We start from the raw sequence: 20057 nt of genomic DNA, 5'->3' as shown, positions 1-20057 counted from the left end.
AGCTACAGTTTATAATTGGTTAAGAGTACAGAATCTGGAACCAGGCTTCCGTGATTCAAATCCTCATTCTGCCACCTATTAGTCATGTCGCCTTCAACAATTTATTCAACCTTTCTGTCCCCTGCCCTCCTGTGTAAAGTGAAGGGTGAAAATATTATGTACCTTATAAGGCCATTGTAAGGATTAAGGGAGTTAACACACGTAAAATAGAGCATTGCCTGGCACATTGCGATCATTTAATAGCAGTTTAAAAGCTTCTCTCCTCTGGGGATGACGGCACAGTGGGAGTATTCTCAGCAATCTTCCTTTTAAGGCTGTTCGTCTCTTGTAACACTTAAGATAGGTTAGGTTATGCTTCATAAACAACATTCAAATTTGGATACCCCAAGTTATCAAAGGATCGAAGAATGAAATTCTGTGCTTAATTAAACTTTCAGAAACCCAAGTGTGATCTTGATTGTTCAAATACTTGTAGTCTGTTAAATGCTTGTGGACAAGACAAGGGCTAATATCAGGGCCAGGACTAGGATGAGGCAAGGGAGGCCCCTATGGCATGAAATTTTAGGGGCCATTTCTGCGTGTCAAAGGACACAATCAACAGAGTGAAAATGCAAGCTATGGAATGGGAAAAACGTTGGCAAAACACATATCTGATAAGGAATTAATATCCTGAATATACAAAGAACTCCTACATGCAACTCAACAAATAACCTAATTAAAAATGGGAGAAGGACTTGAATAGACATTTCTCCAAAAAGGATATACAAATGGCCAACAATCACATGAAAAGATTTGCATTTGCATTTTCCTACAACATCATTAATCATTAGGGAAATGCAAATCAAAACTAGCATGAAATACCACTTTATACCCATTAGGGTGGCTACTACCGAAACAGCAGAAAATATTAAGTGTTGGAGAGGGTGTGAAGAAACTGCAACTCTTGTGCACTATTGATAACCATGTAAAATGCTGTAACTACTGTGGAAAACAATATGCCAGCTGCTCAAAACAATTAAACACAGAACTACTGTATGATCCAGCAATCTTACTTCTGGGTATATATCCAAAAGAATTAAGAGCAACGACTCAAATTGAAACTTGTACACCTATGCTCATAGCAGTATTATCCACAATAGCTAAAACATGAAAGCCACCAAGAGTCCAACTATGGGTGAACAGATAAATAAAATGTGGTGTATATACACAACAGAATATTATTATTAGGTCTTGAAAACGAGGGAGCTTCTGACACATGCTACAACATGGATGAACCTTGAGGATACTATGTTAAGTGAAATAAGTGAATCACAAAAGGACAAATATTGCATGATTCCGCTTATATGAGGTACCTAGAGTCATCAAATTCAGAGACACAAAGTAGAATGGAGGTTGTCAGGGGCTGGGTGGGGTGTAGGGGCAGGGGAAATGGAGAGTTACTGTTTAATGGGTACAGAATTTCAGTTTGGGAAGAAAAAAGTTCTGTAGATAGATGGTGGTGATGGCTAACAACAGTGAGAATGTACTTAATGCCACTAAAACTACATACATAAAAATGGTTCAAAATGAATAATTTCACGTTATGTGTATTGTACAATAAAAATTTTTCTTTAAAGGAGGCATCGCTCTTGGGGGCATTAGGCATCACTCTTAGGCAACTCTACAAGTGTAGGGTTGGCCCTTGGTCCCTAGTCATGGCCCTGCTCTACCACTCCGCTGTCTCAAACTTGCCTAGATGCCCCCCTCATGTAATCAAATATTTGCTAGATTAAAAACAAATGGTAATTATTATTTCAGATAGTGGAATTCTGTGAATGTGCGTCCTGTTAACGTGCATTTTAGAAGGGTATTCACTGCAGTCCTTCCCTCTATGGCTGCTCCTCCCAACAGGTCGGGAGGTGTAAGGGGCAGGAAGTAAACAGTCCCGAGGGGCTTGGGGTTAGGAGTCTGGGGTCAGTGAGGACATCTGAATATATTCTAAGCAGGTTGCATTAATTAGTTCACTTTGTTTACTTTATATACTTGAAATTAGGGCTTCCTGGTTCCCATGCACATTTATATAAGATAGTCTACAAATAAGGACATTGCCCTAGAGGCCTGGAAAGTTCCTGTTTATTTACTTCATTTTTGTTTCCTTCAGCTTCGGGCTCTGGAAAGGAGAGTTTCTGAGGTAAAATGAGGAAGTCTGTACTTTCACAGAAAAAGTGCAGGAAAGTTATATTAGCTGACAGTGAGGAAAGTAATGAAAATACAAATACAATATCAGGCAAGAATGCAGTTATTTAATGAAGGGCAGTCAGTAGAGACCTGAGCGGAGATGTCATGCTCGGTATTGCTGCTTTATGGCTTCCCTGAATATATGGTGGGAGGAGAGAGAGGGAGCTGAGAATGGAGAGGGAGAGGAACTGGAAGAAGAGGAGAAGGAGAGGAAGGGAGGGAAGGAGGGGCTGAGGGAGGGAGGGAAGGAAGAAAGGAGGGAAGGAGGGAGGGCTGACTTAGCATGTCCAAAACTGAATTCGTCATTGTTGTCTATCTTAGTCAGTGTCAGCTTTTCCTGAGCTTCCAAGTATGATCCCTTAAAACCATATCTAAAGGTTTCCACAGTGCACTCATTTCATGATCTCAGTCCAGGCTCCTTCATCTACTTGGGTTTCTGTAATTGTCTGCTCACTGTGCTTTCTTGCTCCCTTCAATCCACTTTCCATACCACAGGCCACCAGTAATCCAATACTCTCTAAAAGAGAAGTCTGTTAATGGCACACCCCTGATTCCAGGGGATCCCTGTTGTTTTAGGAAAATATCCAAGCTCCTCACCCAGCCTACCTGGCCTTGCCCTGTCCATCCATCCACCCTCAGATCTGCAGTCCACTCATATTGAATCCCTTTCTGTTTTTGAATGAACCAAGGTCTGGAGCTCCTAGACCTTCACCCATGCTCTTGTCTCAGCTTGGAACACCTCTGACCTTTTCATCTCCTGGGACACACTTCTCCTTGCTCTAGGTCTGGCTGAATCATACTCATGCTTCAAGCCTCAGCTTAAAAGTCAATTTCTCTAGGAAAGATTTCTGGAACATCCTTTAACCCCCATTCAGTTAGGCTCTTAGCCACATGCTACCTGTTCTGCTCATTTGACCGCCTTTCTCACTAACCTGGAAGCTCTACAGGATGGGGATCCTATCTGTCATGCACGTCAGTTTCCTAAATGCGGGAACACAGCAAGTTCTTCATTAAATGAATGGTGGTTTGGGTGGCTCTACTGGCACCTCTGGTTCCCTTTCAACTGCTGTTCACTGCAGCTGCTCTAGACAGCTCTCAGCTGCCTGACCCAACAAGAGCACCACAGCCCCGAAAAACTGGGAACTGTCCCCGGCAGCCTTCCAAATTAGTCATTCTGATGTTCACTGTATGAACACTTTGAAGAGGCCAATGTTTCTGACCCTCAGTTGAGATATCAATAATATATGTTCTTTTGGAACTGTCTGCAATGTGAATCTGTTTGAGTAGCCAAAATTAACCTTAGAGTCTTCTCATCCTACATCTTATAGCATCAAATGATTATCATGAAATGCATATTTTCTGTGTTTCATCAGTAGGGAAACAGGGGAAGTCTGTGGGTTAGAGATTAGGAGATAGATAGGGATTTTGTGGGCTTTAAGCATCATAATTCTTAAATCGTTAACTCTCATGTCATATCTTTCTAGTCCAGCAGAATAAATAGAATAACAGGACCTTGTGGTCTCATGTTTCATGCTCACTTCATACATGTGAGAGGGTCATGGCTGCACCTAATGCCAGAGGCAAGCACAACCTGCATGTGCATTTGCAAATGAATTCAACAAGTTAGCAGAAGACGCCCCACAGTGAGCATGCCCCTGAGAGCAGGCGACCTGATGATTCCTGAGTGTGGAGCTTTAGTCTGCTGCACCCGTGAAACCCACCTCCCGGTCACACCTAAGTTCACCTACCACCCCAGGCTTTCTGCTCATCCCATACAGAATGTTCCTAACCAAATATGAATACTGACATATAAAAACAACCTCTAGCTTTAATCGCTAAAAAATTAAATCTGATTTTTAACATTAAGTTGTAAGTTTCAATACCATTGTCTTAGAAAGTAAATTCCCATTGTGATTTACTTTACCTTCAATAAATTTTAGGTGAAGCAAAAATAAGTAGATAGGTGATTAATTGACAGATGGATGGATGGATGGGTCGGTAGATAGAATGAAAAGAAATTGTGAAGCTAGAGTGTTAGCTAAATAGTTTACCTGGGTGCTGAAAGTGCTGGCAATAACGAAAGGAGGGATGGCAACCTCTTCATGGCATTTAAAACTGTTGCCCAACCCTCCCTAGAACACTCCCTTCTGGCTTAAAGCTTACTCTGCCCTTCAAGGACCATAAGGTTCTTGTACATTCTTGATTTTCTACTTTGCTGCCCCCTTACCCCTATTGTTCCTTAGGTGAGGGCATTTCCGTAGCATTCACTTCCCATTCCTCTCTCTCTTCCTCCCCTTCCCCTTCCTTCCCCTCCCTCTCCCCACCTCTCTCTTTGCCAGCAATCTCATCCCACCGAAGGGTTCAGCTCCCTGGATCTCTGCAGCCAGGTTTAACTGAATGTAAGTTCCTCTAAGCAAGTGGTTCTCAACCTTGGCTGATGATTAAAATTGCCTTGGGGGCTATAAAACTTCTGATGCCCAGGACATACCCTGAACCAATTAAATCAGAATTTTTTGGAATGAGACTCAGATATGGGGTTTTAAGCTTTTTTTACTTATACCTAAAATTATTTCTTTCCTAACTTTTCTGCACCTATTAATGGAATAACTATCTTCCCAGGCTGCTGACTGAAAATTCTTAGAATTATCCTTGATATTTTCATTTGCCTGCTACATGCCAATTAATGCCCAGAACCTCTGTCACTTCAACAATGCACTTCGGTTATGTCCCTCATTCCTGCTTGTACAGCTGTAACCCTCTTCAGTTTGTTCCTATTTCTAACTTCTGTGGCAGGCATTTTGGGTGAGCAGGAGCTGAGGTTTGGAAAGGAAGGGTGAGAAGCATAGATAACCATTTCCTCTCCTGGCCCTCCACTAATGCCCCTCTTCGAAGTGCATGCTGGCTGGCCTGCACCCCAAGTGTTGATAATAAGGGGAGTTGTCTGGCATTTTCATATTTATTTTCATATATTAATTTACATGAGAGCTAAGGAGTCTTTCTGTGGAAAAATGAGGCTGGGATTTTGATCCCCACGAAGATTTGAGGTTATAATACTATGCATCTAGATGGTCCCAGGAGCTCATATTTCAGGGAAGGGTAACAGTGGCTCTGGGAGAGAATTCACACAATGCACTAGTGGGAGCGGAAGGGTACTGTCGATGGCAGATATGACATGGTGGCTGACCCTGGGACTTAGCTTAGCCAAGCCCTCCAGCAGTTTTTAAGGGATCTCAGGGTATGATGTCTGTATGTGTAAGTGTAAGTGGGGGCATTAATTTAGAGGACTGTTAAACTTGGGGGTCCTGGCAGCTTTGCTGTGGTCTTCACCTGAGAAAGCATAGCATAGAAGACAGTAATCACCTCTGTTGCTTCATACAAACAGCTATTGAGAAGTGACTTTGTGAATATCTCCCCCAAGGCTGGGTTATTGCTGCATATCTGTGCAACACTTGCACTTGGCACGCAGCCCCTTACACACTGGCAGAGATACCCATGGCATCAGCAGACATCTGGTCTACCAAGAGCAAGGTGGTGATGTATTCCAGGCCAGCTGAGGCTCTTGCAGTGGCCAGCACCATTTTTCTATTTCTCCGACATAGGGACACTGGTGGTGCGGCAGTGCTAGCAGTGGGGGTGGAATGCTAAGCTTAAAGCAGAGCAAGGTGGAGATGCTGGGCCCAGAAGACTAGGTACTGTGGCTCTACGGTCTTTGTGGGAGAGCAGTTTGCAGGCCTGTGTCCAACACGGGCACGTGTGAGTAGTCAGTGGATTATGAGAACTCTCTAGAGGTGGAGGTCTCCGAGCACTGGACCACCTGCCGCCAGGTAGAAGGCGCTCTGAGCACTTGGACCTGGGATGACACCGGGACCATGAAATAACCATGGATGAAGAATAAGATGATGCGATTAAAATAGATGAAAAGGGTATTTAAAGCCCAGTCGGTGTAGCTCAGCGGTTGAGCATAGACCTATGATCCAGGAGATCGCAGTTCAATTCCCGGTCAGGGCACATGCCCGGGTTGTGGGCTCCATCCCCAGTAGGGAGAGTGCAGGAGGCAGCCCATCAATGACTCTCTCATCACTAATGTTTCTCTCTCTCTCCCTCTCAGCTTCTTCTCTCTGAAATCATTAAAGATATATTTAAAAAAGAAAAAGGTACTTAAAGAGAGTGGAATGGCGGGAGGGAGGGGGGAGAGAGAGAGAGAGAGAGAAACATCCATGTGAGAAAGATACATTCATTGGCTGCTTCCCACGGCGCCCAACTGGGGCCAGGGGTATGTGCCCTTGTCTGGGAATCGACCTGTGACCCTTCGGTGCACAGGCCAATGCTCTACCCACTGAGCCACACCAACCAGGGCAAGATAGCCTTTTGAAAGCATAATTCTCTAGCCATGTTACTAATCCTTCTCATTCCCACCTCCATGCCATAGAAATAAACAGCAACAATCAAATCTCACATTGTCTAAACTATGTCAAACTGCTTCTCACCAGCCATCCACAAGCCTCCTCAAGAGGGCAGTTCCAGGGTGATTTTCTATCAGTCTCTCCCAGTAAGAGGTCCAGCTAAAGCAAACTGCTGACCATTGTTCTAATGAGATCTGTTCCCCTTTGGCCTTGGGACTATGCCATGTTGCTTCCCTTCTCCTGTTTTTCAAAGCTCCAATCCAGCCAGTCCTTCAGGGCCTAGGCCCCATGCACACTTTTCCCACACTGCCCAGCAAGACACAACCATTTCTGCCCCCATGTGTCTGTGGCTCCTTGTATTTGTTCTGACATTTTATCACTTTCCATTGTGGGTCTTATAATTTGTATGTATGGCTCATCTCCACTTATTAAGTACAAAGCCCCTACAGGCTCAGGGTTAGCGTCATATAACTTTGCTTTTCCCAGAAAGCCCAGCCCTGTGTTAGGGGAAATCTTTGTTAAAAAAAAAAAAAAAAAAAAAAAGAATAAATAAGAGCCAGCAGTAGGAACCTTTGTATTTTCCTGTTCCTTGCCACTGCCTCCGAGAGAGGTAGGTGAGGTGTGAGGGAAGGGCGGAGTGAGGGAGCTGCCGTATTTATAGGTGACTAACGCTTTCCAAAGGAAATGAAAGATTTGCAGTCATTACTACTTTGCAAAGCTTTATTTTCCCACTTAGAGGCCAGCCCTCCAATTTTGCAATCTGAAAAATAACAGAAAGCCAGTTCCACATGTACGGCAGTCCCCATGGTCCCGGCAATTATTTTTAGGTCATTGTGATGTGATTTCTGCGGTGAAATGCACTCCTGGCTCAGAGTCCCTGCCGTTTCTCTGACTTGTGTTTGCTTCTCACGCTCTGTCTGGCCCGGGCCCATGTTCTTGACCTCATTTCTGCTATACCATTTCCCTATTTGACCATCCAAATAGGCACGCCTAGCAGCTGACCCGCAGCCACTTCCCCAAAACATCTCCATGGATATCCACAGTTTGTGGAGCTTGTTGATGGCCATCTGTGGCCGTGAGGGCTCACGGGCCCCCGAGCATTGCATAAGGGTGGAGATAGCAGGCAGCAGAGTCTGAGCTCCCTAAACCAGGGAATGGACAGAAGGGGGGCAGCTTCAGCCAGTGGTGCAGCGTAACGTGCCCACACACAGGTGTATTCTAGGATTGATGGGGCCTGGTGGGCCAAATGCTGATTCACTGCTACATTAATGATAAGAAGATCCAAATCCCTAAGCACTGGGTCCACCCAGTCACATTTCTGCTGGTGCTTCCTTCCACTTGCTCCATTGCATCACTTTTCCATCACAAGCACAGCACTGGAAACATCATCATCATGAAAGCTTTTAGAAAGCAGGGACCATGTTAAGCGTTTTTGCATACCGACCCCTCCAGCCCTCAGCACAATATGTTTTGCACACTCAGTGAGCTGAACAAATACCTGCCACGTGAATAAAGTGGAAAGAGAAATGTGTTTGGAAATAGACCTGCATTCAAATCCCAGCTTTGATCTTTCCCTGGTCCTATGACCTTGGGCATGTCATTGAACCCACTGAGCTTCAGGTCTCCAGTGCTAGCTGATCTCTAAGTCTCCTTGTCCCACCCACCTTCTCTAGTTCTATTTGAAATTGATTGATATTGTCACCAATTGGCTAACATCAAGTCTCACAAATGCCACCAACTGGTCTCCTTGTGCTTTTCCTCGTTAATTTCCATACTTCAGCCAACATCAACTTTTTAATCATCTTTCTTACATGAGCCACATCATTTCATTCCTCTGCTTAAATCTTGTTCCACAGAAAATCCGTCAGTTTATAAGCCCAAGCTCATTGATGTGAATGCATGGTCTAGCTTTTCCCTGTCCTGCAATTCAGTCACACCCTCAGCTCCTCCAGCCCCTCACAGATGCTGAAGGCCTTTTCTCTGCCTCTTTTGACTTTTTCCTACGCATCCTTCAGGCCTGAGCTTAGACATTACTTTCTTAAGAAGCCAGCCCTGGGATCCCACAGCACCCTGTGCTTACCCCTATTACAGTCTCAGTACCCTGTCTTCCCATCGTGTGTGCACTTTCCTTTCTCAGACAGCCCCGAAAGGCAGCGTGGCACCTTGTACGTTCCTTTGTCCTCGGTAACTTAGTGCAGTGCCTGGCACTGGTGAATAATTGAATGGACATATGAGGTGCTCACACCTGACCCCCGCCTTGTGGCACCTCCTCTCACCAACCACCCAGTTCCCTGCACTGTCAGAACACACGCCCAGGCACTGACAAGCCAAGCCAAGCCCTCTGAGCACTCTTTCTCATTTTTTATGGCCACTGACAAATACTGGTGCTCATGGTGCTCTTGTACCTTCTTCTTGGTTTCCGAGGAAGAAGAAAACAAGGGTCAGATCTGAGGATCAATGATCAACTTCCAAGTCCTCAGGTAGTAAAAGTTAACAGATCAAAAGTACTATCTTATAGTTACACTTGGCAAGAAAGTTACTCCAAAAATTACACTTGGCAAGAAAGTTAGTCCAAAAGTTGCACTTGGCTACAAAGAATAAATAACATTTAAAGTCCACACACGCGCGCGCACACACACACACACACACCAAACAAACAAACGAAACCGGAGTATGGAAATTCATGTACATAATCAACCAGCTCCTGCCCTGCTTCTCCCCAACACATACAACAGAAATACCTTTGTAGATATATGCTTTCACCTATTGCAGATCCCAGCTATTCTGTCTTTAGGGATTTATCCCTTTGGGTAAAGCCAGATTTGGCAACTACATGGCACATACCCTGCCACTCTCCATTCTCATGCTATTGACAGATATTGCTAAATGATAACACAGCTTTTTTGGTAGGTCCTCAGAATCCTTCCCAACACAGTGCTCTAGACATCAACTACCAGTAGGTCCCCAACTTAAGCCTTAGTCTCTAAAATGACCTTTGTTAAAATGCAAAGGCCCCCAGCTAGAGAACAGTGCAGATCACTGGGATCTTGGGGTAGATTTATTGAGCAAGTACTTACTTTGAGACAAGAGGAGCAGGAAAGACTTTGGGCGCTCAGGAAAAGGGTGCAGAAGGGTGGGGAGGAGCATCCTTCGTGAGAGGGAAGGAAAGGCATGAAGGTTACCTGCTCTAAGACAAAGGCTGCATGCAGCAGGCCCTGGGAGCCCAAGCCCCTCCAGAATGTGCTCTCTTTCTGGCTTCTGCCTCTGACCGAGCACTGTACCCAGTTAAACTTTCCCACACATAGGGATTGGGATTTACCCAGATTGTCAGATATAAACACTTAGTAAGTCTAGACTAGAGAAGGAACAGCATGATTAGCTCCTGATCTGCAGGCATTATGATTGGCACGCCCTTCAGTGAAGCAACAACATGAGGTAGATAAGAAGGTTCTAGGATGGAAAGGGGTTTTCCACTCACTCGGTGGAAGACCAAGCACTTTCCCTTGATTACAGATCACTGGGCAGTATTTCTGAGAATTCATGTCACCAGGTGGTTGAACGATAAAATCTAGGCCAGCTGCTTAAATGAGCTTGCATGACTCCAGCTAGGCTGTTTTGCAGGCCCCTGGGCAACTGCCCAAATGCCCTCTAGGAGATCCGGTGCCAGATGTTGTTGCAAATAAACCCATAATGATACAGGCAACAGGAATGGACCAAACCTAGCATGCTCAACCTGTCAAATGACTTTTTAGAAGAAATATATTCAGATGCCTTGGATCATTCAGCTCTTCAAACATTTAATTGCACGTGGAACCAAAGAGCAACATTTTCTTGGGGAAAGTAACATGTGTAGTAGCTTTGCAATGAATAATTCTTTGTGAAAAGGTGAGAAGGACTCGTGACCTGCCGTGTGTGTGCGCGGGCGCGTGTGCATGTGTGTGCACGTGTGTATGCATGTGTGTGCATGCGTGTGTGTGTGCGTTTGCCCACCTGTGTATTCTGTTGCCTGGGATGTTTCCATGAGCATCAAAAACAAACAATAAAAATCCTTCTTACCTGAAAAGTTAAAGATGGCTAAATCCCCATTAACTCAACATAAAGGCAGTTTTACACATCACAATGCTTCTGGAATATTCCTCAGAGACTTGGATGACAAGTCTAAGTTGATTTTCTTTCTGCAGTTCTTACCTGCTAATGTAAGCAAAGCTACCGACAGCCAGCAAGGTGAGTCCTTTCTTCTTCGGAGGATAGCTGTGTGGCCTGAGGTAGACTTCAACCAGCGAGAAGGGGAATATGAACGTGTGCTGGAGGAGAAAAGATGACATCATACGGCAGGTGCGTTGGCTTCCTAGTGCTTCAAATTCTCTCTTCCCCCTCCAATCTACCTTCTTCCACAACGACCAGGTGAAACTTCCCAAAACTGAGCTGCAACCATGCTCCTTAGATGCCCAAGGACCTACTGTGGCTCTCTCTTGCTTTTGCTGATCCAAACCCTTGTCTGGCTACCAAGGTTCTTTGTAATGCTCTGTCACGCTCTCTTGTCCTGCTTATTGCCACGGCTTCCCTCTCCTAACGCATAGGCACACACATGCATGCACACACGCACACCCATGCTTGCACACACACTCACACACACACACCTCCAGTGTAGCAAGGCTGTCTCCAGCTTTCTCTGTACTCAGCGTGCTCGCTCCCACCTTCATACTTCCATTCATGCCTCAGCTGTATGCAGCGTGTCTCCTCTCCGTAGCCACACCGTCCATGTTCTCACAGCCAATGCAACCTTCCATGATGCGGTCTCTGAACTTTCCTCTTGCTAATCTCTCTCACCCAACCTCACTGCATCTATAACCTGTGCCGTGGATTCCAGCACTTACAATGTGTATTTGTAAGATCTTGGGGGCCAGAGAACCCATCCTAGCTGCCTCTGAATCCCCTGTTGACTTGGGGCTATGTGACCGTCCTGTTGGTGGGAGGTCGGTGCTGTGGGGGGTGAGAGCCTCCCTCTAAAACCCTCTATGTCTCGCCCATCCCTTCTCTGTCTCACTGGCTCCTTCATAAACATCTGTCTTCTCTCACATCTTTCAAACCCTTAACACTACATTTTAAAAATAATGTAATCAAGGAAAGAGGCCTTTAGTACTAGTAGTGTTTTCAGGTGGAAAGACTACAAAGGCCTGCTCCGCTCTTGGTTATGGGGACTGATCTGGGAAAGGTAGGTGATTTGACTTTATGTGCAGTGTCCTTTCATTCATTAAACACATTAAATTCGCCTCCTGCTGTACTCTGTGCTTATGGAAACATCTAATAGTGTTAGTATTTTACAGTTTTTACATTGACAGCTGTCATTCCTCTTTCATCCCTCTGGCATCCGTAGCCTTTACCTGCAAGCTCCATACCATTCCCATTCCTGACCCCCGAGGCAGCTAAGTCAGCACCTTGGTTACAGCAGTCACTAGGGCTTAGGAATGTCACAGTGCCCACAGGACCATGCTCCCATCCCAGCTATGCTGCCGGAACCCTGGCCACTGCTCTGGGAGGCCTTCGCTGTCTGTCCCGTCATTCCTGTGCTCAAGGGCAGCCCCAGGAGGCAGTAGTTTCCACTTGCCTTACCTGACCTAGCTAAGGTACAGTCAGGAGATCAAGACCCGTAGACGACAGGAAGCGAGACAAGTGTTGATGGGGCAAAGGTGGGACGACAAGGAACAAGTCTTAAGTATAGGGTATTACTGGGCAGAGAGGGCCTCCTGGGGGCCCCCTGTCAGGGGATGCAGAGCAGTTAGGCCCTTAAAGGCCCTGGGAACCCACATTTTAATAGCACAGCCTAGAGGAACAGCATTTCGGACACACCATAGCTTTAATACACTCTGTTTAAGGTTAGTCCTGAACCTACTGACGGGTTGGATATGCAAATAGAAAGACCTCCAGGCCCACTGTCATACCTTGCATCTTTTTTTGGGGGTCAGATTTTAGGTTACAGCTTCTGTGTCTCTACCTCCAATAAAGGAACATGGTGTTGAAAGGCACACTTTTGTACCTGTCCTCGGACTAGTTTCTGAATCTGTCCGAACTTCAGCTTCCTCGGTTGAGAAATGTGATACATAGTGCACATGTGTTAGGGGCAGAAGATTTCCAGCGAGAGTTAGCTGTGATGGTCACTTTTACTGTGATATCATTCATCTCATTGCTGACCCAGTGTGGAGTGGGTGAGATAGTGTTTTGGGATGTCCACAGTACCCATGCTTGGATGCACCCTGACCCATAGCCTGCAGGAAGGGATGGTAGCAGAGCCCTTCCCTCAGCCACCATGACTCCCTCCTCAGCCCACAGCTGGCCCTGTGCTCCCAGCCTCGAAGCCCTGGCAATGCTGTGACTGACATCGATGATCTTTTCACCCGGGGCCACCTCAGGAGGCAAGAGATGGGGCTGTCCTCCCAGCAAAGCCACCGCCTTCATTCTGCCACAGCCAGGAAAGAGCCGACTTCTCTTAGCAACCATTAACAGTCCCGTTATACCGGCCATTGATCTGACAGGTTTTATGAACCCTGTCCACTGTCAGCAGCTTCCGCCCTGTACGTTAATGATCATCTGGGACAGAATTCTTGTAAAACAATGTAGTGCGTTTGCATTAGGAGAAAATGAGTTCACAGTGATTCATGTTTTCACAACAAATAACTCGGGATGCATGACTGGTCACCTCTTCTAGGAGCCTGCCCTTTGCAAGTGACATTCAATTGGATTTCCAAGTGAATTCTCCCTGATGACTTCTGGGAAGCTTGCTTCAGTGATGTCATTAGTGATGGGCCATATCCTGTGGCTTAACACCTACTACAAGGCCTTTAAGAGAACCACATGTTTTGGTTGGGCTGGAGGCAGGAATGAGGGAAGGAGGAAGACCTCATTCTCTGAGCTTTCTAAATATTTAGCTACTGGGAAGAACCAAGCGTGACGCAATAAAGCTCGTGGTATTTCAGATGTCCTGGAATGTCACCTCATGTTGATATAAATTATATAACCTTTGTCCGGCAGCACTTAAAAAAAAAAAAATAAGGAAGAAAAAAATTCAGTAAGAGAAAACTCCAATATGCTTTTTACTTCCAAAAAATCTAATAATTAGGCTGGGATTGACACAAATTAGAATGCTGCCAAAAATTGCTGAAAACAGTGACTCATTCTGTATTTCAATTAACAGTTTCTCAGTTTCCCTTATAAACAGTGAAGCTGACAAAAATTAATTATCTCAGAGGGGGTAAAATATTTCCTTCCAAAGTAAACAAAACGCCATGGGCTGAGACAATAGTATGTATAAACAGAGGGGATGGAAGAAGCTATCTTTCCTTGTCAAGTAAGCCATCATTTTGGTAGATATTTTTCTTTAAATATCTCATTTTAAAAGCATCAGTTAAAAGGACAGTGTTGTTCTCCTTCCACCCTTTTCTACTAAATGATGTCTTTCCTCCTGTCCTTGGTGTAAGGCTTACTTCCATTTGGATATATTAGAGACAGAACTGTACGCGTGAAATATTGATTCACGCATTATATAATAATTGCCATTTAGAGTCCCTGGTTGCAGAATAGCCGTGTAGATAAGCACTAAAATTTACCAGCCCAAAGAAAATTCTTACAAGGTTACATGAGTGGCAACATGGAAAATAATGACCACTCACTTGGACTCACCTCATACCCGCAGATAAGTAGCTGCTGTCAACAGCCTCCCTGTGTGCGAAGCTAAACTTACAATGGGATGCATTTGCCTGGCTCTTGTGAAAGGGGCCGGGCTTAATCACCGAGATAACCCGCAAGCCGACAGCTTATCATTGTCAGGCAGACTCCAAGCGCTGGATCAATAAGGCTGGGATGGTCACACTCTTATCTCTAAGATTCTTGGGGGGGACGAGAGCACTTAATTTTCTCCAGTGAGAGAAATTCAGGGAGTCTCCACATTTTAAGAATCAGATACCATTTTATAAAGGATCTCTGCCTCTTTCCTCTATTTCATTTTCTTGAACTAGCTCTTGTATTGAGTTGACTAAGATAAACAAAACAGCTTCTACCTTCTTGGACTGGTCATTGAGACTTTCTCATTCATATGCTCTTTCTGATGAACTTACATAATATTGCCTCCTTCATGTTTGCCTCTGTCCTCTCTCTTCCCCTGTTCAGGCAACACTTGGATCTGAGAATTAATTTCTTCCATTGGCCCTTCTGAAATTGGTGTCCTTTCCCCAAGTCTCTAAGATAATGTCTTTGGTTTATGGTGCTAATAGGTAGAAAGTTTTAAATCAAGTTTTATTGCACCGAAGAGATCTCATTTCCGGGTACAGTAAGGAAGATATTTTTGCTTAGTATATATTACATAGTCACTTTTTAATTTATTTAAAAAATGAAAGCCTTCACACAATCTCAGCCAAACAATGAAAGCCAAACACATGATCAAAACATCAATTAAAACTTAAACATAAATACAACAGACATGAAAATGAAGGCAAGGCCAACCTTAATAGAATGCCATTTTCCCAGGCTTGTTATACTGTGGGTCATGTTCCTGAAGCTTGAAAACTACACACAGTACTAGTTGTTTCGTAAATCCTTGTAAGGCAATCTCTGGTTTTGACAATACTATCCATTTTTCAGCTAAAAACTTTTACCTCACTCCTTCCCACCTTTTTCTCACTGCAGTTCCTGCCTCCACCCAACTATATTCTCTATAGTTCCTGTGTTGTTAAAGGTGAAATATTGCCTTAAGCCAATCTGATATACGGTGACCCTGAAATGTAGACATAAGCTAAATTGCTTATATTTCTAGGGAAAATTTTTTTTTTTTACTCTTTCACTTACACTACATACAGGGGTCCTTTTTTGGTCTCAAATTCTAGAGTTCAGAAGGTAATTGGATGTGTAAAATTTCCCTTTCCCACTTTCTAGGAACTCAAGCCCATAGACTTGGCACAGCTGTAATTTAAGAGACAATGTTCAATGCCTGGGGAGGAGGGATTGGGAAGATAAACCACCACAGAAAGAGCCACAGGCTTCTCTTTGATCCCCACCATCTATGTAGGTGAGCTGACACAGCCCAGCCTGCTAAAAATTTTAAAACAGAAGCTAAAAACCAATAGTTTTACTTATTGCAGAGGAGTAGTAATGTTTGCCGTTTACTCTAAAACGCATCAAAATAAGATGAGCTGATGGATGATGGATAGACGCAAACATATGTGATAAAGCAAATGCCGTAAACTGTTCACAGTAGAACCTAAGTGGTGGGTAATACAGGTGTTCGCCGTGGCATTCTTTAAACCGTGCTTTATGTCTGAAATGTTTCATAATAAAATGCTGGAAGAAATACAAATAGTCTTAACTGAACTGGAAAGAGAAATGAGTGCTCCATTGGCCCAAGGAAGAAAAGCATGCTGTGATTTATGAACTCGTGTGTGAATGGAACAGGTGGTTAAATGATAACTTTCTGGGTCTTCTCAGCAGGGTTTCTAAGTGATGTTTTACTTCCTGTACTGTTGTCCTTTGGGTTAATATGTAGTTTGGCCAACATCTCAAAGCAGAATTCTTCAACTAGGAAGCTATTGGCTTTCATGGTGTCCAGCCTGGTGAAGAAGCGGCCTTTCAGGTTCCGTTGAGTTAAGGGAAGAACAAAAGAAAGATCTGGGACCTTAGGCCCCACAGTCAGGAGCGTACCTGCCTCTTCCTGCTCTCCTCCTCTCTCTCCTTCCCTCTGCCAGGCACCCAACTTCCTCTGTCTGATTTAACTCTCTGGCAATAATAACAGCCTTAGACACCTGCTGTAATCACTGACTCATTCCCATATCCCAACGTGGTTCACTTTCCCCCTCAAATTCTTCTCCTAGCTGCCTATTCTTTAATCTTCCCCAGCACCACTTCCCTAGTTTTCCGCTACTTTGGTACATACTCAACATTGCAATTTGACCAACCTCCTAAAATAAAGTTTCATGTTGCTACTCCCAGCTCCACAACCTTCTGTGGCTCCCTGTTGCCTCGGTCCCCTGCCTATACCCCTTCTCTAATCCCACCTCTCTCTCCTTTTCCACAGTATCACCACAGGCTCCTTCCTTTCAACTCAAACCAGACTTCTCACTACCCTTATGTTTCACCCTGTCCCCTTCCCTAGAACTCCTTTTTCTCATTAATTCTTCTCTCACAACCAGCCCCACCTGTGAGACACCTTATAATCAAAAGCATACCCATTAACATGTCAAAATATAAAAGAAAATCAGGATCCGGGAGAGCACTGAAACACAAAACACCAACCAGAGACTTGCTGTCCACTATTATTGAGATTCAAATTTAGCAATACCTTTCCATACAGAGAGAGTAAAAAGAGAGAGATGGAATGTACATAGTTCTTTTTTTTAAGGGAAAATAATTTTTGTACTCCTAATTAGGCCTCAAATAAATTTCTACCATTGTATTTTATTTAGGGGACACTAAGCAGTGCTCTAGACTGTGGCCCTATAGCAAAAACAGAGGCCTAGATTCCATAAACTAAAATCTCAAGGAAAAATAATGAAACACAGTCTATTGAGGGGGGTCTGCCAGTAAGGAGATAATATTGTATAAATGTAGCCTTCTGATGATCAGAGCAGTTGGACGGACTTGAGAAATACTATTTCCTTCAGGAGTGTTTTTATTTGTTTTTGTTCCTATTGTGGGTCAGCCAGCAGCCAGCATTTTATTCTGTGTTAAGAGCCCGAAGTGTAGGTATTACGCACCGTTGATGACACGCAGGCTGAATGCTCAGAGGAATTCAGAGAGCCAGTGGTAACGTGGACACCCTTTAACTGCAGATAAAGACTCTCAAGGAGACCGTCCTGCCTCTCGGGGCTGAGCGCCTAGCCCTTTCTGCTACCTCGGGCCCGCGTTACATCCACAGCACGCCCACGTCACATCCAGTCTGCTCAGGAGATGCTGGCTCTCCTGCTCTTCCCACGCTCTCTGGGTCTACGCTAGACTTTTCAGTGCTTAATTATATTCAGGTTGGTTTGTATTTTTTTTGTTTTGGTTTGGTTTTTTGCACTCTCAAGTTCATGTATTTTTTCTTCTATTCTCAATTAAATTTTAAACAACTTGAGGTCAAAGTTCTCCTCTCCTTTTTCAGGACTTCCCTCCACCCTCAGATTTATAAATGCATTTTGACTGACTTTCTTCTTTGAACCTTTGCATTACACAGTAGAGTTAAGCCCTTAATATGGTTTACAAAGGCTCTCTTGATCTAGTCAACTGCCCTGTCTTACTTTCATGCCCAGCCCCCACCTACAGCCTTCACCCTACCCTTACCTCTTGATTGCTCTGCACTCCACCCATAGTCCCCTCTCTCAACACTGATACATCCCAAGTTTATCCCTCCCTCTCTCAGCCATCACAGCCTTCTTCTCACCTTCCAGGGCTCAGCATAGGTATCACTGACTCCGGGGCAGAATCTGACACATGCAGCAGGTGCCCTCCCCTGGCATGGCTGGGCCTTCCTGTGCTCATCCCCTCCCCAGCATCACATTATTGCATTCACCTTCTATTGGACAAACCTTCCCTAGAGATGAAGACAATTCGAAGAAGCTTCGGACTGTCACCATTTCATCTCCTGTGGCTAGCAAGGCACTTAACCTACTCTGGCCACTTAATATCTATGGCATTAGTGAATGAATCAATGAAACAATAGGTGGCACAAGAAGAAGGGGAGGGAGCTCTTCTGCATAGCCTGGGGAGACAATCCAGTGTCCTGGTGTGAGAAGACACCAGCTGCAGTCCAGATTTAACTGACCTGGGCAGCCACACATTGGGCCGTGTCCATAGTAGGGGGGCTCACAGAGTAAATCCCACTTCAGGCTGGTCATCTTTTACCCTTTGTCATGGCTATAGACTGCACCCCAAGTCCCGAAAAATGGGTGCTGTGGGTCACATAGAAACTTGTGAGAAAATGTGACTCCTGCGAACAACCCTTGGGTGTCCACATCATGGCAACTAAACTATAGACTCAATAAAGGGCTATCACCATCCAGGAGTCTGCAACCCTGCAGAAACTGAAAGATATGTAGTCAGTAGAGGCTGTTCTTTGTTAATCTTGGGACCCACTGGCCCCAGACCCTCCATTCTGAAATTGGGCAGGGTGGAAGCCCCCCAGGTTTTGCTTGCTATCCTCTTATACCCCCTCCTCTGTATTAATCTGTAATTCGCCCTTCCTCCATGCTTCTGTGCCTGGCTGCACACAGCACACACGGAGACTTGTTTTTAAGACATAGACAGATGGGCAGCTCTCTAGAAAGCTGCTCCACGTTGGAGGACGATGACTGTTCTTTTCAAGAAAGAGAAAGTTTTGGAAGCATGGGGATCTGTTCTTGCTTTAGAGCCACCATCTCTCAGGCACCATCCCTTCCTCTCAGATATCGTACCACGATGTGAATAAAGGACTCAGAATGTGTAGGCAGCTGGTTTCCCTGGGAGATAACAGTATTTTAGGAAAGTATCCTGTAAGCACAAGCTCTGGGGCAGAGTTCCAAGCTCCTCACGTGACTGATCCCATGATGGACCGGCTTCCTGCCTCCAGCTTTCCCCTGCTGACCCATCAGGGTGTTCCTAACGGGACTCACCCGGGGCTGTGATAGAATGACAGGGGCTCACTGGTGATTTTCCCAAATGCAAATAATTGGCTGATTAAGAGTTAGTCAATATGTCAGGCTGTCCGACAGGCACGTGAACTCACTGTGGGGTCTTAACAGTAGAGGAGGAAATGGCTGGGAGTGGGGCCTAGATATAAATGAAAAAGAGAAGTTGCTTAGGGAATGCCCTCATTCAATATCCATCAAACATGAGAAGTGGTTATGTTTCAGCATGCCAAGCAATTAAAAGGTATGTAAGATATGGTCCTGGAAACTAAAAAATTATGAATTTCAACTTATAGGCACTGTAGCCCTACAGAACTAGGACTAAGCTAGTTTTAAAGCATTATATGGTGGAGGCCCTGAAAGTGATAGACAATAGGTGGCACTGGGTTGAGCACTTGGAGTCCACAATAAGAGAACAAACACAGACCGACTTCTCTTTCACTCACTAGGTACACATTTTTCTGACCTAAAAGACTCAGGGGTTTCTCTTCAACAGCTTTTGTGTCATCTCATACTGTGTCTTATTCTCTCATAGAGTGTCACTAAGTTGTCTTCTGTTCTTTCAAAAGAAAAGTTAATTTTAATTCCCCTTTAATAAAAATAAATAGCTATGTATTACAGACTACTTTCTCAGTTATGAACTGTTCTTTTCTTGCTGAGAATAAAAACTAAACAAAACAAAAAGGCTGTCTATAGGATATAAAACTGAAGATGCTAAACAGGATGGTAGATAAGAGTTTGGTGCTCAGAAGAGAAATTTAGCTGGAAATAGAGATTTGGGAGCCAACAGAGTGTAGATAGGACTTTTATT

General features: G+C 44.5%; 1 protein-coding gene across 2 annotated transcripts in view; it reads right to left on the bottom strand.

Moving 5' to 3' along the window:
* Positions 1-20057, bottom strand: part of ADTRP (androgen dependent TFPI regulating protein) — a 55640-nt gene that overhangs the window by 7239 nt on the left and 28344 nt on the right. For both annotated transcript variants that reach the window (XM_081144566.1, XM_081144567.1), the window contains exon 4: positions 10809-10924. In XM_081144566.1, the coding sequence (XP_081000692.1) occupies positions 10809-10924 (116 nt within the window). The remainder of the gene's footprint in view (positions 1-10808; positions 10925-20057) is intronic.

The sequence above is a fragment of the Miniopterus schreibersii genome, assembly GCF_964146895.1.
Source record: "Miniopterus schreibersii genome assembly, chromosome: 8".
NCBI lineage: Eukaryota > Metazoa > Chordata > Mammalia > Chiroptera > Miniopteridae > Miniopterus > Miniopterus schreibersii.
The sequence above is the reverse complement of the archived record's forward strand: the minus strand, read 5'-3'. Positions and strand labels throughout refer to the sequence as shown.